At 40.2% G+C, this 23,670-nt stretch overlaps 1 protein-coding gene across 4 annotated transcripts in view; it reads right to left on the bottom strand.

The window, feature by feature from the left end:
• The window catches only part of ARHGEF26 (Rho guanine nucleotide exchange factor 26), a 122,827-nt gene that overhangs the window by 69,102 nt on the left and 30,055 nt on the right, over nucleotides 1-23,670 (bottom strand). For all 4 annotated transcript variants that reach the window (XM_013057733.2, XM_004755588.3, XM_004755589.3 and 1 more), the window contains one exon: nucleotides 20,934-21,094. In XM_013057733.2, coding sequence (XP_012913187.1) covers nucleotides 20,934-21,094 — 161 coding nt within the window. The remainder of the gene's footprint in view (nucleotides 1-20,933; nucleotides 21,095-23,670) is intronic.

Below are 23,670 nucleotides of genomic sequence, written 5' to 3'. Positions count from 1 at the left end.
GTCTCTTTTCAAGTGACTCTTCTGAAAAGTTCCGGGATTTAAACAACATAAGTGAGCTGTCCTGGTTGAGGTGGGTCTGGACGCCCAGAGTCCAGTTGTTTGGTTTCCCTGACACCCAAACTGGCCAAGCCTAACGTGCCTTCAAGGAATTCCAGACCTTGTGGAACACAATCTGAAACCACTCCACAGATCCAAAGGGCTGAGAGAGGTGGGAATGTTAAGCATCTCTGTAGGGTCACTGAGAGGGAACCTAGCCAAAATCTCCCCAGCCACACCAGGCAGTTGGACACAGTATATCCACAGTATGTCCACTCCAAAGCAGTCCTGCCCCACTTGCACAGGCCTTTGACCCAAGTAACAACTGTTAGCCTTCTGTTCCCTCACCAGACAAGACTGCGCAGTGAGAGGGGATAATGGTTTCATTTATAAAAAACAAAGAAAGGTTTGCTTTTACACCCTCCCATAAGACTTTCAGAGAGGTCCAGTGATGGCGTTTCATCCAGAAGAGTCCAAATGTTCCAAAAATTCTACCTAGCATTTGACCACGACCAAGATACTTACTCTCTTTAATAGTGCTAAATTGAGGATTACAAGGCACATTATCTATTCCTTTAGAGAAATGTCTACATATGCTTAAATCTACATATGCTGCTGCCAGGCAGTAATTTATAAACTGTGAGCAGTCACATTTCACCAGTGTTTGTGTTCTCTTTTATGGATGCACCCCCTCCTCTTATTTCCCTACCACATCACTGGCCCCAAAACACACTTCTGCAATGGTATTTTCCTCTTCATGATACCTCCGTACCTCCCCTCCTCTCTTTTTTCCCCGGCTTCAATCCACTTTTAAGAACCTACCAAAATTCCTTCTAAAAACTCTGGTCCCATCATCTCCTTCTAAACCACTGATGGGACCCAGCTGTCCAAACCAGATTTCTAACTGTTGGCTTCTAACCACACAACTCCCTCTAAGAATGGCCATGAATGCATACCTCTTCTTGGTTCCTTCCCAAACAGCTCTCTGAGTCACTCTACAAAGCCAGCCTACATGCCTGCACCCACCGACATACTGTGGAAGGACAAGGTCACTGCAAAATTTTCTTGCATCGCTTGCTAAGAATGTTCACCCAAGATCACCACAACTAGGTCATTCGCCAGCATACCCAATGGCTGGACCGGAGCAAGCTAACCCCTTACAGTTTGTAGGGAGTCTGTCATCCTCTAGCCTTCTTTCTCTTTTATTGACATCTTAATAGCTATAGTGGAAACTCCTGCATAAAGCTTAATCTGGACTTCAGCCAATATACGCATATACTTGCATTTGGTCACTCATCCATCAAAGAGGAGCACCCAACCGTACTCTCCATCCTTCCTTCCTGCCACAGAAGCAGAGCCGGCTCTCAGCTAGTTGTAGGAATTTGAGAAAAAAGCTAAAGAAACTGCCTCTTTGTAGTCTACTCAAGGGAAAGCTGCACTATGATCCCTTTGTAGGGTGATGGTCTCTACTCCAAAGGAATACAAGTGGCTACCCCCGTGGGAGGGATGGGGTGTGCTACTGGAGAACTGGAGAGCAGGACATCAGGACCCAGGTCCTGTTGCAGCAAGCGACCCACCACACAAGTTGTCAGCAGCTTCTCTAGTTTCTGTAATGCATCAGAAAATGAAGATGCCTTGGCACCTGTGCTAACGAAGCCAACATCAATTTCAACTACAGAATTACCATCCGCTATCACACCTTCTAGTGATAGCTTAACTAAACCTTCTAGTTAAGTGCTTCACAGTTTCCAACTGGTCTTATTCTTTCCATTAAGCTGTTGTACCTTTTCTAGGGGCCTTCCTTAGAATTCATCATAGCTATGCAAAATAATTACCCACTGGCTTCTTTCTAAAACAAAACTAAACAAAACTATACGGTAGAAAAAAAATATTTTTGGCAAACTAAAAAACCATCTTTTGGCTATGGAAGATTGTTCCATGAGAAGTGGTCTCTGAAACAAAAAAATCATTTGGAGGTTTTATTATTATTATCAATCGGCAATATGTTAAATAACCAATGACAAATTTACCAAGATTATTTATTTATTTATTTGACAGAGAGAGAGAGAGAGATCACAAGTAGGCAAGAGAGGCAGGCAGGGGGGAAGGGGGAAGCAGGCTCCCTGCTGAGCAGAGAGCCCGATACCAGGCTCCATGCCAGGACCCCAAGATTATGACCTGAGCCGAAGGCAGAGGTTTAACCATTCAGCCACCCAGGCACCTCTATCTCTAGGAACTTTCAATGAACTCAAGACTTTTGAAAAATATAATTTCATGAAGGCTTTTCTTTTACAAATGTTCAGGTCTCTGTATATTAATTCCTCAAGTATTTCTGTTCTTGTTTAAGGTCAGCTTGAAGATCAAAGAAAAAGAGGGAAGTATTTTATTGCCTGGGAAAGTTAACAGGCATATGAATGAATGCTTGTCCTCCCTCTCCAACAGGCGACATAACCTTCGGATCCACAGTTTCCCTACCCCAAGCTCTATGTGCTGAGCCAAGTCAGGCTCAAATGGTTTAAGTGTAGCTGCAGGTGCAAGAACAGGGGTCAAAAAATCTAACCATCACCTTTTCTAGTGACCTTTAAAACAAGGTGAAAGGGATGTCATCACAGTTTCTTAGATTTTCAGAACCGGAACTTTACCCTCTCCTCTCTGATAATGGTAGTAAAATTCAATTCTTGGAAGAGTAGAGGCTGAGAGCACTCTAGGTAGGAGACCCTTCACCGGTAGGTCGTGACTTGCATGCCGTGGGTATCTACACTACATCTTGGACCTCCAGTGATTCAACACAACAGGTCCCATTACCCTTCCTCCCCGGGCTTATACAAGGTCCGCAAGACTCAACTATGTGTGTGTGTGTCTATGTCTGTATACACATTTCCCTATTCTTTAAAAAGAAAGGCAATGGACACTGTGTTTACTTCTAAGTTAATGCCATAAAAAAGGCAAGTCTACCCGATCGTTCTATTATCAAAAATTTGACAAAGTTGTATTATTTCAAGTGCCCATCGAATTGTAACAGTCTGAAAAATAACAATAAGCATGGGCTACTGAAAATTATACAAGTGTGTTTTCTTAATGCCTCAAATTACATACTACTAGACAGAAACGTACTTGAAATTCTTTATGCTTAATCTCCCTAAGTCCTGGTGACAGCATGTACCCTAATACACTGAAACATATTTCCCTTTCCTCTGTCCTCCGATGCTGCTAAATTTATGAAGAAGGTCTCTGGGGAACTCCAAGAGTGTGACTTTGTGCATGGGCACAAGGCCAAAATGATTTTATCAGGCTAATTTAAATCAACAAAATGTGCATCAGAGCTCTCAGACGGGTGGCCAATGGGTTGAAGCTGTCCTACACATGTGTATTTAAAAAACCAGAATTAGCTCCCAATATTTAAAAATCAAAAGACTGCACCTACACATCCAGATTTCGCACTCTCCTCGAAATACCAGATCACAACACTGAGCTCAAATTCCCACAGCAGTCCCAGTGGCTGTCGACAGTGACTCCATCACTACCGAGAACCATCTCATACCCATCCTGCTGTATTCAGCCATGCCATCTGGCTGCCAAGGCAGAGAGTTGAATTTCCCGCTTGTCGAGAGGGCTCCAGAATCAGATTCTGGTCTGATTTCTGGCTTATCACTTAGTATCTGAGTACTTACCACTCTGGCAATTTACTTAACCTCTCTATCACCTGCTAAAAAGGATATAATACTATCTGCCACACAGAGTGTCCAAGGATCACTTAACACAAAATAAAGAAAGGACTCAGCACAGCAGCACCTGGCACATGGGACGGAATAACCGGTGGTTAGTGTTATCATCACCAAATGACAGAGCATCCAAAGGATACTTGAGAAGATGCTAATTTCCATCCAGGTCAAAAAGGTTTCTGATATCACCATTTCTAGAGCCTCAAATTTATGGGTGATTAAAAGCTAAGTTTTTAGGGACTTATTGTCAGGAAACTGCAAGGGCCACATATGTAGAAAAATATAAAAACCTCTGCAACCTCTGGTTTTCTTTCAGTTCCTAAGAAAAGCAATATACTGTTCATCAGAAATAGTTCTATAGGGGGCACCTGGGAGGCTCAGTCAGTTAAGCATCTGCCTTCAGCTCAGGTCATGATCCCAGCATTCTCAGGTCAAGAGGCATCCTATGACAGAGCCCACATGAGGCTCCCTTTTGAGCTCCCTGATTCTCCCTCTGCCCCTCCCCCACTCATCGTCTCCCAGCCTCTCTCTCTCTCTCAAATAAATAAAATCTTAAACATTTTATACATCTATGGATTGTTCCCTATAGCTGAAAGTTTCTCCTAGTAACATAAAAGAAAGAAATCAAGCTTTTATTAACCCTTAAAATATTATTTAAACTGTGAGGAAGAATTAATTCCTGCAATTAGCATCAAATTTTAACAAATATATGGTTATAAAATGTTTGTCCCACATTATCAAGGCTTTGGAGTTTGCAAATTGCAGTAACAGAAATTTCTGTAAGAACTCTAATTAATTGGGGACTTTTACACTTCAATTACAGAAGGAAGAAAGGAAGAAAAATTATACTCAGCCATCTCTTCATAACCTTAATGCAATCTTAGTGAGCAAGAATTAGTAGGAAAGTCTTGTCAACTTATATTCATAATGTGAACCAGAAGAAAGCAGATGAGAAGCTAAATCCAATTATTTATAGCATGCTGGCAAAAGTCCAAGGCAAGACTATAATGAATTTTTAGAGGGGCTGGGCAAGGAGGCAAAAGGAATCCATGGAAACTTCAGTAATAAATTCTCTTGCGCTGGCATATTTAGGTATTAATACCACCTGGTTGAACACATGACATTCTGAGGGTAAGTAAACGGTGTCGTGAAGCCTTAACCATTTTTCTCAAATGTTGATTTTGGCTACTGTGTATGTGAAAATTGATATAAACAAGGGCTAAATTATGATCCTTATGAGCACTTTACTTCAAAGTCAATATTAGTAAAACAGGGCCTATCCCTAACACAACAACACCTGAAGTTATAAAAACAGGTACCTTATTTCTGCAACAGATGCTTCTATAAAGCTAATTTGTCTTGTAAATCAAATCACTAACAAATGACCAAACAAACAAAAAACACTGGATGGTTCATTCTGTAAAAAAAGCAGTTTGGGGATGAAAACATTCGCATTTGGAAGATCTCTGTTCTCCGTGTCCAGATCTTAGGCTGGCCTGTCTTTAAAGACCTGTCTTTGCATTCAGAAAACAAATGAAACCAGGAAGAAACACCTATGTCCGACTGTCCCAGAGAAACTTTAAGGGCATCTTGCCATTCTGAATGAAGGGCTCAATCCCTCCTTTCTCCACTTGGCAGGAATGCCAATTACTCTGATAATCCTCCAAAAAGCCATGCTGAGACTAATGGGTTCTGAAGGTGCAACCTTCACGCACGGCTCATACGGTGAGGTAACCCTACAGCCAGTGCTTCTGGTATAGAACTTGGCAACTCACAGACACAGTACAAAATATGGATCCCCAAAAGGATACCACAAGGTTGAAGTCATTCTTAAGGTATGTTGATTTGTTTCCTTTATAAATATAGAAAGAAAAAAAAACAACAAGCTAGGTGCCACTTGGCTTCTGGAGTATACCATCCCCCTGGGTCTCCTTCTATCCCCACCAGCTCCTCCTTCTCAGTCTCCTTTGCTGGCCCCTCTCCCATCTTCCCAGTCTCAGCGTTGGAAGGTCCCAGGGCTTGGGGCCCAGCATTCACCTCTCTACCTCCATCCTCTCCCCAGTAACCTCACCCAGCCACCCTTGTCTGAAATTTCATCTAAATGCCAACCACTCCCAAATATGTTTCCAAGCATCAATGTGCCAAATCCAGACTTACATACCTAACTGTCTATTCACCAGTGCCTCTCCAGATCTTACAGCCACTTCAAAAGGTACAGGGCATGTGGGACAACTAACCACTTAAAAAGTCAACACTACAGTGAAAGGCAAAATTATGGAGACAGCAAAAAGATTAGTGGTTGCCAGGGGCTTGGAGAGAGAGAGGGAAGGGATGAACAGATAGAACACAGGGGATTTCTGGGCCAGTGAAACTAACCTATATGATACTATAATGGTGGATGTGCGTCCTTAAACATCTGTCAAAACCCATAGATCGTGCAACACCAAGAATGAACCCTAATGTAAACTAAGATTTTCAGGAGTGCCTGGGTTAAAGCCTCTGCCTTCAGCTCAGGTCATGATCCTGGGGTCCTGGGATCGAGCCCTGTGTTGGGCTCTCTGCTCAGTGGAAAGCCGGCTTCCTCCTCTCTCTCTCTGCCTGCCTCTACCTGTGATTTTTGTCTCCACCTGTCAAGTAAATAAATAAAATCTTTTAAAAAAAATAAAAATAAACTAAGATTTTCAGTGAAATGATGGGTCAAGGAAAGGTTGGACAGTCACAAGGGTACCACTCTAGAGGAAGGTATTGATGTTGAGGGAGGCTGGGTTTGTGGGAGGTCAGGGAGTATCTGGGAAATCTCTGTCCTTTCCACTCAATTTTGCTAGAACCTAAAATTATTCTAAAAAATAAAGTACTTTAAAACAACAGCAGTGAATGAGCTAAGTGAAGAGGGATTCCCGAAAGCTTATCACTCAATCTCTATTCATGCATTTCAGGGTATATTTACAGTATCCTAGCTAGAAGGGTTCATAATGCTTTTTCTAAAGATCTCCAGAGGAAGGAGGGTCCTTGGCAACAACCTTCAGGAGCACTGACATCAGCCCCTGGTTCATACTTCCATCAATGGAGTCCACAGGCACCCTGACTCTTCTCACATGGTTAAAAGTTAAGATGAGGGGCGCCTGGGTGGCTCAGTGGGTTAAAGCCACTGCCTTCGGCTCAGGCCATGATCCCAGGGTCCTGGGATCGAGCCCCACATCGGGCTCTCTGCTCAGCAAGGAGCCTGGTTTCCCTCCTCTCTCTGCCTGCCTATCTGCCTACTTGTGATCTCTGTCTGTCAAATAAATAAATAAAATCTTAAAAAAAAAAAAAAAAGTTAAGATGAGTTTTATGCAAGCTTCTTAACCCACCCTGATCTCTTAGATCCCTTGACAGATCGTGTTTCCCCCAAGTCCTTCCTGGCTCCTGGAGAAAGAGCTGCCCCGTGGGAAAGACCTCACTCTCTAACCAGAACTAGACTCCAGGCTACTCTTTTTCAGAGAGCAGGAAGCAAAATGAGTAAGTCACACACCTTCCTGCCCACACCTGAATACTCACCATGCTCCTCTTCCAATTCTTCTCCCCCTAGCAGCCCTCCAAAACTAGAAGACGGAAGTTTTCACCCTAGCTCTTGAGGAGGAAAAAAGAAAATAATCATCCCAGCTTGTATTTACAGAAGTAGCCACTGATTAGGGATTATCTGATAATGAAGAATCACCCTCACAGCTGGCTAGCATCAATGCATAATTTATCCTCCAAATTGAGAAACCTTTTGAGAGTGAAATGGGACAATTAATAATTACTTCTGAACAACTGAAATTATCCTAGGCAAATGAGAAGGCTCAATTATCCTAATAATTTAAAGACCACTCCCTGAATACCAGCGACTATTCTAACTGCTTTTCATGTACTGACTAATTTAATTTCCACAACAACCCAAGGAACCAGGTACTGTTATCTCCATTTTATGTATGTGACTCCTGAGGCACGATGATGTTAAAAAGCTTGCACAAGGTCACACAGGACACACACACAGAGGTAGAACAGGAACTGGAACCCAGGCCAACCGCTGACACTCATAGTTAGTCACCATGCTATACCGTAGGATGACTTTAGCGACATTCTAGAAGTCTCACTCTTCACAATGCTTTAGAACAAGCAATTAAATCTTAATCACAGTTCTTGGTAGTTCTGGATTATTTCTTTACTGTGTAATTTCCTTTCTTTTACATCCAATTGAAATTACTCCTGATGTACTTAGGGTAGGATGAGAAAAGATAAGCCCAACTAGAGCTGGCAAGGAGCTGGCCACTTAGGTTTTATGTGTATTGTCGATTCTCATTATTCATGGTAGTTATGTTCTGCAAAGTTACTGTGAACACTGAGTTTGCAAATACTGAAACATTGTTCCTCATGGAAATACAGGCTTATCTTCCTCTAAGCCTCTGGTCACCGCATTTTCATCATTTGATCAATACATAACCTTGTTTGGTGTATGTATTTGTTTAAAGATGTTTCATTTAATATTACTAATTCCCTAGCATTGAACTTGTGGCCAATAGCACCACAACTCATGCCTGACAAAGCTTATCTACCGCATGCATTTTCTCCATAAGGCACAGGACAGCCTTCTTGAACCTAGAAACTCCAGGCAGCAATTGCACACTTTATCTCGGGAGGGGCGGGGGGATGACATTTTAAACAGAAAGATCGCCAAGCAAAAGGCCCACAAAAATGAAAAAAAAAAAAAAAAAAAAAGTGGCATTAAATAGACTGGATGTCTGAATGACTGCAAAAGCACAGCAAGTATTAATTCTATATTACAAATACATTTTAGTGAGTAGCAGGCCAATCTGCCAATATGGAATCCACAAATAATGAGTATCAACTGAACATGTCACTCACAAAGATACCAAGTTCCCACAGCAGCCAAGAGTACAGAGATTCTGCTACTGACGGGCAAATCTGAGTGCAAATCCCCAGCCAGACACCGAATGGTTGGGTGACTGCAGTAACTTACCTCCTGCTAAGCCTTCTCTTTTTACCTGTAAAGTACTCAGGTACTTTATACGTACTCACCAAGCCTTCTCTTCCTTGGGTCACATAATAGTAATTTAAGTAACTTTTCATCTTGAGTTTTATTTTCCATTTCTAATAATTTTTCACTACATGGTCTTTACAGAGCTAAGCCCCCAAATTTCTCATATGCTATGGAGTCAGGCTAAATATAGGAACCTGGTTCTGATCTAACTGCAAATGCAGCGGTATTGGTAGGCACACTGACTCGTCTCAGAGAGCCTAAATCTAAACCCTAAAGAGAGGAAAAAAGGATGCAGGACAGTATATCTTGTCAATATGCTACCTCTTAGGAAAAGAGGGACAGCAAGAAACCACTTGTATTTGCCTATACTTGCTTGCAGAAATGCTGGCGGGAGAAACAAGACATCCTTCACAGCAAAAGAGGGTTGGGAGTAAGAGGATCAATGGGGATAGGAGGTCATGGAGGACATCTCAGTACATAAGTCCATACCATTGACATTGTTTGCACTTTTAAGTCGTGTGCATATATGACTTATTAAAAACACAATGAAATAGCCTCTCCTATAAAACAATGAGTCAAGCAAGGGCAGCATCTGTGTTCTAGACTTAGCTCTGATTCTTATCAGTTCTGAGGCCTAGGAAACTCTAAGTTACAGACGGGGATAGATGGCCTCTAAGCTTACCCTCAAGCCCAAAAGTCCAGGGAAATTGTTTATTAATCGCAAAACAAAGTAAAAGTGTTACTCGAACTCACTGGTACGTCAGCATTTACTACAAGGCACAGATTAATACAAGTGAGCCTAGATCTTAGTAAAGCTAATTATCAAACATGATTGGTAGGTTTTACAATGTCTATTTCCTACTTCAAATAAATAATCTGGATGTTTAAAAAAACAGGTGGCTCAGTGTGTTGGGCCTCTACCTTTGGCTTGGGTTGTGGTCTCGGGGTCCTGGGATCAAGCCCCGCATCAGACTCTCTGCTTGGCAGGGAACCTGCTTCGCCCTCTATCTCTGCCTGCTGCTCTGCCTGCTTGTGACCTCTCTCTCTGTGTCAAATAAATAAATAAAATATTTTAAAAAAAAGAATTACAGAAATCTTAACAAAACTGAACATTATCTAAGAACATGATATAAAAGGGGTTTCTAATAAAGCATAAATCAGATGAGTTTTCCTTAAGCTAGATAAACCGACAGTATCCAAATCCCCCAGATTTATAAATCACTCAGGAGTAAGGAAATTGAAGAATGATATATTCAAACTAGAAGCATATTTAGTATTTTGAACTGTGACAGAGACAACCCAGGCTCTCTTTTAATCTTCATACTGTAGTTAAACGATCAATTTATAACATTACAGAAATGTTGGTTTCCTAATCCCCATTCTATACATATCAGTTGCCCATTTAATGAAGTTACTTGCAAATATTAAATAATTAACAACATATCACTAGTATGGTATTTCTACATATAGTTAAAGACAAAATTGAATTATATGTGAATTAAAACATCTATTAAAGACTATTAATCTTAGGAGATTAATAAGGGAGCAGGAGGAAGGAAGAGTAATTAACAGTTAGAAAAGTCACTTCGCTGGTTCATGGGCCGTCCTGAGTCCTGCTTTGAGGGGTTCTCAGGTTTCTGTTTCTCAGGTGCCTGTTCCATGTGTGTTTACCTCATTAGATCACCAGGACAGGAATTATGCCTGACCTATCTATCGTTACATTTCCAATGCCTAGCCCAAAATCTGGTACATAGTAGGTGCTCTATAAATTATGCTGGGGGGAAAAAAAGATCTCATCATAGCAATATTTTGATAAAAAATGTTATTAAAGAGGAAGATGTAATGCTTAAAAATCTCAAATTCACAGAAATGACTATTTCCCCCAAGAAAATAAATTCCATTAACTCATATGGAACCATTCATTTAAAGTAGAAAAAAAGAGAGGAAGCCCTGGCTAATTTGGGCAGTATTGGAAGAGAAAAGGAAAATACCTAGTCCTATTCTTCAGTTAAGACTCTGGCTGTTTGACAAACTAAAAGAAAAGAAAATGGGTACTGGTGCATAATGGCATGTGTAGTAAGCTATCATCCTATTTAAAAAAATCATATTTGTATGTGCAAAGAACATTTCTGGAAGCTACAACAAACCCATTGGCAGAATTTAAATTTTTCAGCATATATACATATTATTGGGGGGGGGGACCTCTCAGCTACTCTTTCTTGGATTATAACAAAGTAGCCTCCTCCAGATGGATCCACATCTAGCCAGCCCTTCTCAAGGGCATACACAGTTCACAGGGAAAAAGCAGTTATTTCAAATGGATCTAAGCAGTTCTAGACAAATTAAACTTTTATCTCGGCACACTTTGCCTACAACTGAATTCCAGGCTTGTTAGAAGAAATACATCCACTAAGATGATCAAAATGTTATGCCACGTTTCGTCAAATATGGTGTTCAACAGTTTGCAGAGGAAAGGAAAGCAGTTATGCTTAGAAGGCCCTCTGCCCCATCTGTTTTTCATAGCTTGGATGTTGATGCTCAGAAAACCGTTTTCACATATTATCTTATTAGCAGGTTATTCACATCTTCACTTCTTCTAGCCAATCTTTCCCACATTAAAAAACAAAATACTGGCAATGCATACAGCTACATTTTTTCATACCATCCCCAAAAGGCTTTTACCACAGCCAGGCCCTAATGGAAGTCAGACTCCTGAGCCTAAGGGAATGTTTGCAAAGCTCACCCTCGTGAGACCAACTTTCCTAAATTCATACCACGAGAAGAATATACCGTCTAGCAAAAGCACTGGTAGGAATAAGTAATTCTCCAAGTGTGAGTTGGTGATAACAGACTCCCAAGCAGACAAGGACCTCAGGGCCCCAGCTTTAGATTCCTTAGTCTGATAAACATGAGCTCCATGCTGATGGAAAACTCACTTAACAGCTGACATGTGGAAGGATGAAGTGATCTGCCTACAGATGAGATTAGCATTCCTTACTCCAGTCTCAGGAGAGAGAAGTGTGATCAGCAAGAACTGGTCTTCAAAATTAGGAATCAGTTCATGCCAAGAAGGTCTGCAATAAAACAGACAAAGGCAAGCCAAAATTTCTCCAGTTTGAACCTCTGAGCTTCCAAACATAGGGGTCTTCAAAGAGTCCAAAGGAATATGTTTTATTCAAAAATATGCAAGGGAAGAGTATTTTCAGTTTAAACACAGTTTTAACAGTTTTTCTCTGTTGGAAAGGATACTTAATAAGCAAAAAAGCAGAACCACCTAGTGTATACCATCCAGAAATGTTAATAAAATGACATCCTGATCTATGGATTTATTAATAACTGATATTCTGATGTTCTAACTTAAACTATATTCTGATAACAAAGATAGTTTTGTCTTAGTAAACTGGATATAGGCTAGAATGACTGAAAAATAAAAATTAAGGGATGGGCAAGGGTCCAACCGAAGGCATTTTAATACAGTGATCCCTACAGATGGCACAGACACAAAGCAAACCAAACTCTTCATTGATATTTAGTATGGTTTAAAACCTGCAAAACATGAATTCTCAAATGGCCCTACCAGATGCTCCAAAAATTAGAGAAAAGGCCACTAAATCTGTCCTAGAGACTTCTAAAAAACAGTTTTCTTAATGATCTTTTCACTTCACATTACTTACTGAAATCCTAGCGAATAATTTCATGGCTTAATCATTTCTGCTCTCTTTTCAATAGAACAGACCTCAAGTAAAATTTCAACTTATGAGAGTGGTTATCAAAGATGTCCTGGAGAATATCTTCTTCTTAGCAGATTTTTCAAAGCTGTCTACATACATAAACAAACATATACAGAAATGGCACAACTATATATTGCACAAATATATATAACAAAGCATTGTCCATCGACTATACACACGATGCTAGAGAATCAGAAGTAGGAGCTCCAGGACAGGACAACTCCAGCAGATAAACACAAACACTGCTATTGTGCCCTGTTCTGCTCGTTCATATCACTTTTCTGTGCTCGAAAAGAAATTCCAATGAACTCCCGATACAGAGACAGTTTTCTTGCTACAAAGGGACCTTTGTTTGCAACCCCCACAAGTGACAAGGTCAATCTTAGCCAATCTTGACATTTCTATGGAACCTTTCCACCAAATTTTTTTCTAAACTCAAATCATTTCCCAAAACCTTTTTGAAATCCAAAGAAAACACTGTATAGATAAAGTATCAGTTAGGTCCTTTAACAAATACCATTCATGATACACATTTTCCTCAAGAAATTTTTCTATAGACACGCTTATAAAATCTAAAATCGCAAGGGTTGTATGACTTAATCCACATCCTTTAAAAATAGGCTAAGAATATGGTAATAATATACTGAATTAATATTTAAGACAGTATTCACCTGTCTACTTAGTATATAGAAAGTGATTTCAGATTTTTTAATAAAATCATATTTTCACAGCTTTTACACAAAGTTGACATTTTAAAAATTAAAATATTTTCCTGCAAGGTTGCTCAGTATTTATATTACCACCTAAGGAACAAAGAATTCTTTCATTTAAGTCCCAAGAAGGACTTGCAAACTCATTTTCTATGAAAGTTTACTTTGAAAACATTACTTTCCACAAAGCAGCAGCAAATAATCTGAATTTATTTAGTTCTTCTTTTTTTTTTTTTTAATCTGAATTTAGACAGCACTTTCCAAACATGTATTTCATTTTCTTCCCCAAATCATAGTGAAAGCAGTTTGGGACTTTAACATAAACAATTTGGATTTCTTTTTAATTTTATTGTATAGTTGCACATTAGGGCTTCTGATAAGATATAAGTTATAGGACACTTTCATAATCAGTTAGCTCATACTGTCAACACGTCAACCACGAGCCACATTCAGAGACTCTGGTCAAGACACTGGACAATATCTTTATTGGAACAATGACCACAGGGAAAGGACAAGATGACAGCTATGATGGGCCATGCACTGAGCAGTGTCAGAAAACCAGATGCTCTTTGCTTTTAAGGTCTCTACATTCTAAGAGGTCAAAGACATTCAAATATGAGATAAGAGTCTAAACACATTCTATGTCTACTGGTAGATACCAAAAAGAGCAAATCCTAATTATTTTCCAGATAGGGAATCCCTAGCAGAGGCCTAAACCGAAATTTAGTTCTTTAGACTGAAACCTCAACTGCACTTAAAATGTATGTGTAGTTTTGAAAACAGTGGTCCTGGGGAATGTATACTGCAGAATCTTAAATAAATAAATAAATAAATAAATAAGGTCACTGGTTTCAATTCCATTTAAAAATGTGAATGACCTTAAGCCAATTCACGTGATTTGGATCTCAATCCCCTTACCTGCAGCAGAGAAATGACAGCACTCCCCAGGACACTATAAGAGATTAACTCAGCTGAAATAAGAAAAGCCCTGTAAAAACACAGAATTGATGCCTAGGTGCTAATAATTAACACACAGCATTTAAAGGCAACATCCCACAATAAACAAGCAATCAGCAAGCTTAACAGAGCTTGCTTTTGAAATTTAATTCATCAACCATCCTCCTCATGCTTAAATCAAGTGCTAGATTTAACTTGGCTTGATCACAAAGTTTACATTAAAATCTTTTCCATCGGCCAGAAAAACTGTGTGGTCCTGCTTGTTTAACTCACAACTGGCAGAGTCAAAAATCCATGTAATGTTTCAAAATCTCCAGCTGTAAATGCAATGCAGATGAAATACTGCAACTAAACCCCAGCCATTGTTTCTTTTTCCAAAGTTCTACCCTCTTTTAAGATTGATAACAGCTAATGACTAAGCTTGGTAACACTTTCATCTGTCCCAAGCAGGAGCATTGTCCAAGTTTAAATCTCCATGTGACAACTCAGAATCCACAGACTCTTGGAACTTGCAAAAGCAATGCAAGAAGGAAAAAAGCATGTAGTAGCCCCAAATGTCTGCAAAAACTAACCAGGAGAACGGCCTCATTGGCAGCTGCAGCATGTCAGGGCCTGTTGGGAAGTACTGGTTCAAGGAATCGACTGCTTGCAAGGCAAGCCCCAGGCTGAGGGGAAGCAAACAGCTCACGCTTTATGGTGAGGGAGGAATCCATTTATCTAAACTTCGTTCAATGTCAAAACGAAGGGGGTTCTTAGAATGTCGTTAAGACACGCCACCACCACCTTTAAAAACAAACCCACGCAAACCACTGTGCAAATACTGTAAGACAAGACCTGTCCTTTAACCTAGTCCTGGAACAATGCCAGCAAAGGCAAATATAGAGGCGACATCATTCAAAAGTCATTACATAAAAAATCCAGACACATTTCTTCAGAATGCCAGGCAAAGAGAATCAAAAGCACAGTGATATTATCAACAAAATCACTGCCCCTTGAGAGCTTACCTACTGTGGTGCTAAGTATTATCTCCTTTAACTCTCATACCAGCCCTAAGAGGCTAGATAAGCTATGGTCCCCATTAGAGAGAGGAAGAACTAAGATTGAGAGAGAGTAAGTATTTGCCTACCACAGTGCTAAAAAGATAGTCTTCAAAGCTTGAGGCTTTACATATTTGTGTTGTAATCTTCAACTTGAGGCTTCCTACAAATCGTAATAATGGTAATTGAAGTAATAATATAAACATAATAAAATTTTTTAAAAATAAAAAATAAACAAAAATAGTGTTCATAAAAATTTTTAAATATTACTTAACTCAAACTAATGCCAACTGCCATCTGACAAAAACAGAGTGAAGGCTATCCATGCACCTTGTAACCAGTATCCCAAAAGGAGAGTGGGGCTTCAAGGTGTCAGCTCTCACCTGGTTTCCTATGCTACAGTACCCCCCCCTCACTTGGGCCTGGATCTCTTGGTCTGGAGTCCTACTGGGTGAAGCAGGGTACCATCCAGCTGTGTAGTGCTGAAGGGCGGTGGGGGTGGGGGGTGTATGTTGGGGCTCCACTTCTCACACCGGATTTCACAAAAATTTTGTTTTTAGTCATACCTTTACTCCAATGTCATCACTTCCTGCACCTTCCAGAGGTTCTAGGGTTTAAATCTGGTTCTTTCTTGGCTTTCCTTAGTACCAGCTTAGAGTTAGCAACGATTTGAGGCAATCTGGGAAGGCTAAGAGTCCATCTGTTTTCAGGGACCAAAACACGGCTGCTCTTGTTTCTTTTCTTGTGGTTGTCATTGTTGTTTAATCCTTGGGGGTTTATGCATTGACTATCCTATCGTTTTTGTGGGATTTCAAAAGGGAATGAACTGAAGGGCATGTGTCTCAGCAGTCATCTTAAACGGGTGGCATCAGTTACAAAGACTTTTTATAAAGACTTCAGACCCGTTGCTCTTCCACAGTCTTACCTGAAAGGATGGGGACTATTATTCAGACAGCTGTTGTCCTTCTTCCCCCACTTGAAAGGATACTTAAATAAAAACTGCTTATTTCTTTTACTATTACCCCAGATACCAGCTATTGATAAATGCTGAACAATGTGGACTAAAATATTCATGAATTTCAAATGAACTTCTTCATTTATCTCAGGACAAAAAAAAAGTCAAAGCATGTCATAAAAAGTGGCTTCTGAGGGTCACTGTCTTTCAACGACCAGCCAGAGAAGTTTGGTTTTAAAAAGGAAGTTTTTCTGTTACATGAAGAGAAATAGGGCAATTGCTTTATTTACCAAAGAGTCTGTGGTAAACTTCTGTTATCTACTGGGGCACCTGGGTGGCTCAGTGGGTTAAAGCCTCTGCCTTTTGGCTTGGGTCATGATCCCAGGGTCCTGGGATCAAGCCCCACATCGGGCTCTCTGCTCAGTGGGGAGCCTGCTTCCCCTGTCCCTTCTCCGCCTGCCTCCCTGCCTACTTGTGATCTCTGTCAAATAAATAAATAAAATCTTAAAAAAAAAAAAAAAAAAAACTTCTGTTGCCTACTGAGTAAGACAAGAGCATCTGTTAACAAAAAACAGTGTCAACAGCCAATATTTAAGGTTCTACAACATGAAGAGTTCCATATTCTCTGGCCTAGTTAAATTTAATGTTTTTCTTTTAAAATTTAGCCTTAAAACTTAGTCGGGAAAGACAAAATTCTATCCAAAGTTTCCTGTTATCTCATTAAAGCTTAGAATTTTTAATTACCAAGTAGGAAACACACTTCACAATGCAGATATACTGTAGCATTATTTGAGTCAAATGTCGGTTTTTGAAATAAAAAGTTATCTCACAGAATAACATGAAAGCATATGCATTAGAACGGTATTTAGTGTCACATGATACTTTAATTTCAATATAATCTGATTAAAATCAGGAAAAAGAATCTTCTGGGGGAACAAATGCTGGGATTATTTTATACATTTATCATTTTTATTATTTACTCTTCCACGCAAGGCAGAAACTGAAAAGTTTGGCATCAGCTGCTCATGACAGGTTGGGAACAAATTCAGTTCCTTAGGACACAAAAGCAAATTGATGGATATTTTTATTTTACTCTGCAGAAATTGAAGACAGCAGAGTTTTAGCTTTAAAATTCCTTCCTAAAGAAATATGCTGTTTCAACTTTGCAATGGGAAGAAGAAAAGCATGTTGCAAAGTTCTTTAGCAGACACCTGGGAGGGAAACAAAACTCTTTCTCACCAAGTCCTCAAGACTCCATGTTCCAAATACTCCTCAAGTCCTCGCTCTCAGACCCACCCCCAGTTTCCCTTTGAGTCTGGCTACATTGCTGTCACGTCAAATCTGTCAGCATCTTCACCTCCTCTCTCTCTCTCTTTTTTCTTTTTTTAAGGTTTTATTTATTTATTTGAGAGAGAGAATATGAGAGGAGTAAGGGTTGGAGGGAGAAGCAGACTCCCCACTGAGAAGAGAGCCTGATGCGGGACTCAATCCCAGGACTCCAGGATCGTGACCTGAGCTGAAGGCAGTTGCTTAACCAACTGAGCCACCATTGAGGCGCCCCTTCACCTCCTCTCTAATGCAAACACCATGCTGTCATCTCCTGGACCACCACGGCCATCTCCTACTGGATCACTTAAGGTTTCCACACAGCCTTCAGGAAACCATAAAAACACCTCAGCAGAACACACAAAGGCCTGTGTCATCTGTTCTAACCCTCTCCTTCAATTCTCACAGGGATCCTTAAGCCCACAATCTCCAGAGCGACTCATACCCGTGCATTTCAGTGTGACCCATATGGGCTAGAGGATTCCTCTGCACACATGCCGAGGATGTTCCACCAGCAAGCATCCATCCCTGAGGACAAACAGTCACTGTGTGGACGCCATCAGAAATGCTCTAGAACCCAGGCATCTTGCAGAATAGAATCAAAGGTTCCACAAGTGTTGACTAAAGTAAGCAATTCTTTATAAAGAAAAGAATTTAGTAGGGACACACCACTGATAAGCACTCACACCCAGCATTAGAATGATCTCGCACACTTTCATATAATGTCTTCTGCTGCTTTCATATAATGTCTACTTACACAGAAAGGCTTCTCAATGTTATTCATCAGCAAGCAGTGAAGACCCCGAGCCACTATAAAGGGGACCAGATGTCACACTGTTGAATCCACAAAGCTGAATATCGAGCGTTTTCTGACCTCACTCTATTCTAAATATCCCATCCTTTCTGGCTAGTTTTTCCTTAGGGGAAAGTACAACAATGAACGTAGTCTTCACTATGCCACCTTGAACAATGCCATGCTAATGCCTCTGTAATCACTAATTTAAAGTTGGGTGTTTTTTTTTTTTTTTTTTGACAGAGAGAGAGGTCACAAATAGAGAGAGAGGAGGAAGCAGGCTCCCTGCTGAGCAGAGAGCCCATGCAGAGCTCTATCCCAGGATCCTGGGATCATGACCTGAGCTGAAGGCAGAGGCTTTAACCCACTGAGCCACCCAGGCGCCCCTGTAATCACTAATTTAAACACCCATCATTTGCTTTATTCAACATTTTATGTGGCATTTTCTTCTGACTGGAAATTCTTTTGGGGGGTAGCACATCAAGTAGTTATCACTTGAGAGTCTCCTGAATTTTGAGAGTCTTCTGAATTTTGTAAAAGATTACAATTAAGATCATAAAATTTTAATCTATAATTTAAATTAGTTATTTCAAGGTTAACCAGGCATGGATTTTTTCAATCCCTATTTGGTAAATACTTCAGGGGGTGAGGGTTAGCAACCTGCTCAAGATCAACCAACTACCAAAAGAAGAAGTGACTATTCAAGGCCATGCACCCATGAACCACACTGATGGACAAGCCGTGCTGTCAGGGCCCAAAGCCTTAAGGACCCAAGTCAGCCTCTGTTCAAGAACTGTGGTTACGTTACAATGGAATTAATGAAAGGCCTTCTCTGGAGTCATGTGTACACTGTAAGAAGCTGACATGCGCACACAATTCAAAGCACAATTTCGTAGCAGCGGAAAAACATGCCACTGTGTTTTTTTGAAAACATATTCTCATTAAAATCATGACTTACATTTTATAGTTATCAAAACAGTAAAAATTCTTGATAGCTGTGTATCTAATACAGAGCTTTGCTTCTGTAGGTCAACCAAAGTACAAGTTAAAACGAAAGAGACTCCTTCTGAAATCAGAATACATTTCAAAAAGGGACATATCATTGAAGCCTCTTGTTCTGACCTCTTCACGGAGGGAGAAAAGAGATTTTCATTTCTCTTACTGAAACTAGAAAGACTGGTACCAAAAGGACCAGTAGGCTGAACACAAGGAACAGCCCAGCTTCTAAACAAGGAATCCCAAGTGGTAGTATGGGCCACCAGTGTTCCCGAAGGCCCAGTGGGTCCTCTGACCATGTATTTTTAAGTATCCATGTCAATATCAAGATTGCCAGTATCTCCTCCTGTAGTGGAAGCTGGCTTCGTGGAAATCTGAAGATCTCGTTGATCTGACCACAAACCCCAGCTCTCTGAAGTAGCCCCAACTGACATGTTAACATGTTTGCCATGAATGTTCTATCTTGTAAGTTCAAAAGTTAGGTGTACCTGCACACGGTGATGGAGCCAGCAGGCAGGAATATGTTATCATTCCTGACTGCTTGGCTCTGCCCTCATGTGACAAATAAGCAAGGTCCAAATTTGCAAAATACTTCTAGATACTCACCTCTGGGACAGATCCAATTTTCGTGGCCGTAGGGCTTGTACAATATGCAGGCCCACCAAGAAAGAAATGAGGCACAAAAGCAAATATTTAAGAGGTACCTTTGCAAGTGAGAAACCTTGAAGCTTAAGCTTCACTGATTATATGGTAAAGGCAACTTTGACCCAATGATATAAAATTGCCAATATTCGACTACTTTGTTCTACCAAAATAGCCACTTAGATGGATCACACTGATGGCAAAGGGTTCCCATATCGGCTCTGTGGTTCACTCAGAAGAATATAAGAGCTCACTACTGGTATATAAACTGAGATTCCTACACTTATTAAAACTGATAATGAAAATTCACCTCAAATGGTACTTATGGAATGTTAGATAGGGAAAACCTAAGGTAACCATGATAGTCACTGTAACTACATTTTCAAAATAATATTTACATAGATGAACAAAAAATATGAAAATGTAAACAAAAATAATTTTTGTATTTGAATACAATGAGTTATTTTAAATACCATGAGTTATTTTCCCTCACAACCAAGGGTTGTTCTATTATCCATATATTTTATTTTATTTTATTTTTTTATTTTTTTACTCTTCTTTTATTATGTTATGTAAGTCACCATACAGTACATAATTAGTTTTTGATGCAGTGTTCCAAGATTCATTGTTTCCAGTGCTCCATGCAATATGTGCCCTCCTTAAAACCCACCACCAGGCTCACTCATCCCCCTGACCCCTTCCCCTCTAAAACCCAAATAATTTAAAAGGAAGAAGAGGACAAGTGGGGGGAGAAGAGGCAGGGACACGGAAGGAGTGAGAGACCTCAGATGTAACTGTCTGTGGTGACAATTCATTACACACCTGCCATCCATCTATACATCAACAACCCAAAACATATTTTGAACTTTATTTCAAGGGATCAAGACAAAATCCAACCAAATCAATGAGAGACCTCATATTTCTAAGGGTCTTCCCTTTGAGATAACATAGATGTTTGTTAGTAAGGAAGGTCTCAGCTTGACCAAAGGCCAACTAAGATGAACTTACTTTTTGCTTGCCTCACAGACATCTGTAATGTTGGAGAAAAGATGGTGACTCTCTGTTTTGGTCATTGTTTCACTCAGTTCTTTAGAATTTTTAAACATTCGTATCAAAATCTCCAAGCTGAGTAAATAGGAATGTTCAGAGGATATGACTTCAAAGATAGCCTGGTGTGAAGGAAAAAGAAATGTATTATTAATTACTGTGATTGAAGAACTAAATGTAGCTTTCATAATTCTCCTATAAAAATAACATATCTTGAAAAGCACAAAAAGATAAGCATGAAGAAAAATGCCTCACCAAACTACTGTCTTTTTCATCTAAGGCACATAAACCTCAAGAAATAGAGTCACTGTCCACAGTGTAAAAATGAAAAAGCGAAAGCATTTCGGTGACCTGAGACTGCATCCTGAGGTCATGCTTTGTCAAGGGGTAGAATATATGGAAGGAAAGCTAGAGAACGTCATAAAACCTCACTGTGACATTAATTAACCTTTGAGGTCATCTCTTCCAGGTCTGTTTTCAAAGTATGCTGCTCTGGGACACGAAGGATTTATAGACATCACTTGGAATCCCAAGAACATTTTCACAAATACATTTCTTCGCTCTCCTCCTAAGCAGGCTCCCCTTCTCTAACCCATATATATTTTTTTTAATATAATTTTTTATTTTTTATAAACATGTATTTTTATCCCCAGTGGTACAGGTCTGTGAATCACCAGGTTTACACACTTCACAGCACTCACCAAAGCACATACCCTCCCCAATGTCCATAATACCACCCCCTTCTCCCAAACCCCCTCCCCCCAGCAACCCTCAGTTTGTTTTGTGAGATTAAGAGTCACTTATGGTTTGTCTCCCTCCCAATCCCATCTTCCTTCATTTATTCTTCTCGTACCCACTTAAGCCCCCATGTTGCAACACCACTTCCTCATATCAGGGAGATCATATGATAGTTGTCTTTCTCCGCCTGACTTATTTTGCTAAGCATGTTACGCTCTAGTTCCATCCATGTTGTCGCAAATGGCAAGATTTCATTTCTTTTGATGGCTGCATAGTATTCCATTGTGTATATATACCACATCTTCTTGATCCATTCATCTGTTGATGGACATCTAGGTTCTTTCCATAGTTTGGCTATTGTGGACATTGCTGCTATAAACATTCGAGTACACGTGCCCCTTTGGATCATCTAACCCATATTTTAATCCAACAAATTTGCAGTCAATTATAGCAAAGAGTCTGGGTGTAGCAGAAGAGCCTGACTGTATCTATCCTCAAAAGGTTATCAGGCACAGGAATTTTTTTACATTAAGCTCATACAACTGAAAGTGATTCTGTTCATTTAACAAGACACCTGCTCTGCTCCCGTCACTATCTCAAGGAGTGAAGGACCCTCTGCAGAAATGCATGGTGTCAGGCACACAGTCATTTACCTGATAAGTGTTCATTAATGTTAAAAAGCCTGGGGCACCCGGGTAGCTCAGTAGGTTAAAGCCTCTGTCTTCAGCTCAGGTCATGATCCCAGCGTCCTGGGATCGAGCCCTGCATCAAGGCTCTCTACTCAGCGGGGAGCCTGCTTCCCCCACTCTCCCTCTGCCTGCCTCTCTGCCTACTTGTGATCTCTGTCTGTCAAATAAATAAATAAAATCTTTAAAAAAAAAAAAAAGATAAAAAGCCAACCCACATATGTAGGCACCAACGCCCTGGGTAAGGAATTCACCTAGCTCCCTAACAGATTCAACTTCAAATCCTCCAAGAATGGCAAAACAGGGATTCCTCTTTAGGCAGGCATGGTCAATACCCTCGCAGGCTGGAGAGTCACATCCTTCCTAGATCTCTTCCTGGTAACACTGTGATCTTCCCCTTGGCCTCCAGGTCTCTTCCCCACTCAAGCCCTTGGCCCAGAAGGCACAGGAGGTTTTTCCCATAAGTCCCAGTGCTATGGCTGAAGCTGGGTGGGGGCAAGCAGGCACAGCCAAGTGGACCCCCTAGCTGCTGGTAAGTGGTCCATATTTTGAAGGTCAGGTTAATGGTGCCAGTCTCAATGTTCATCTCCATTTCAGCATCCACAAGCTTTAAAGGAAGTCTTATTTAAATGTGCTAGTCTAGCCTCAGTCATGTTCCAGGGACTTAAATGATATAATCATCTAATGAGTAAAGGGTAAGAACATGAAGAGTCTCACTTGACCTGTATCTTGTATAATTCTATCCAATAAACACAATTATCCCTGGGAAATGTAGTGCAAACTGAAGGAAACGGTCGCTTCCTGACCAAAAACAGTGGATGTCACGTTGTTGATAGTTATGACACCCCGAATGACAAAATATTTTCAAAAGCAAAGGCTTTTGTAATCAAATGCAAAACACTAAGATTTAAACAGAAAGACTGCAAGAACTACATAGAACAGATCACATGAAAAAATGATTAAGTAGTAGTTTAAATTAATAGATTTAACTGTAATAACTGTTAAAGCATCCTAAAATAGAGCCGTCAACTACTTAAAAGCAAACTTAGTCTAACTTTCTAAAAACAGCTATACAGGAATAGAAAGGAACCATAAAGTTTGATTTGCTGCCATTATTAGTATTTTTTAATATCACAAATCTGAATATTTCCAAAATATAAAGGAAATGAGTATGCTCAAAATAGAAAAGGTTTAAAAGAATACAGGGATTAGGACCCTGGAGTAGCTCTTGAATTGGTCCACAAACATTATTTATGCTGCAGTGTTAACAATGA

The sequence above is a fragment of the Mustela putorius genome, unplaced genomic scaffold (assembly GCF_011764305.1).
Source record: "Mustela putorius furo isolate JIRA1106 unplaced genomic scaffold, ASM1176430v1.1 tig00003834_pilon_pilon_pilon, whole genome shotgun sequence".
Lineage (NCBI taxonomy): Eukaryota > Metazoa > Chordata > Mammalia > Carnivora > Mustelidae > Mustela > Mustela putorius.
The sequence above is the reverse complement of the archived record's forward strand: the minus strand, read 5'-3'. Positions and strand labels throughout refer to the sequence as shown.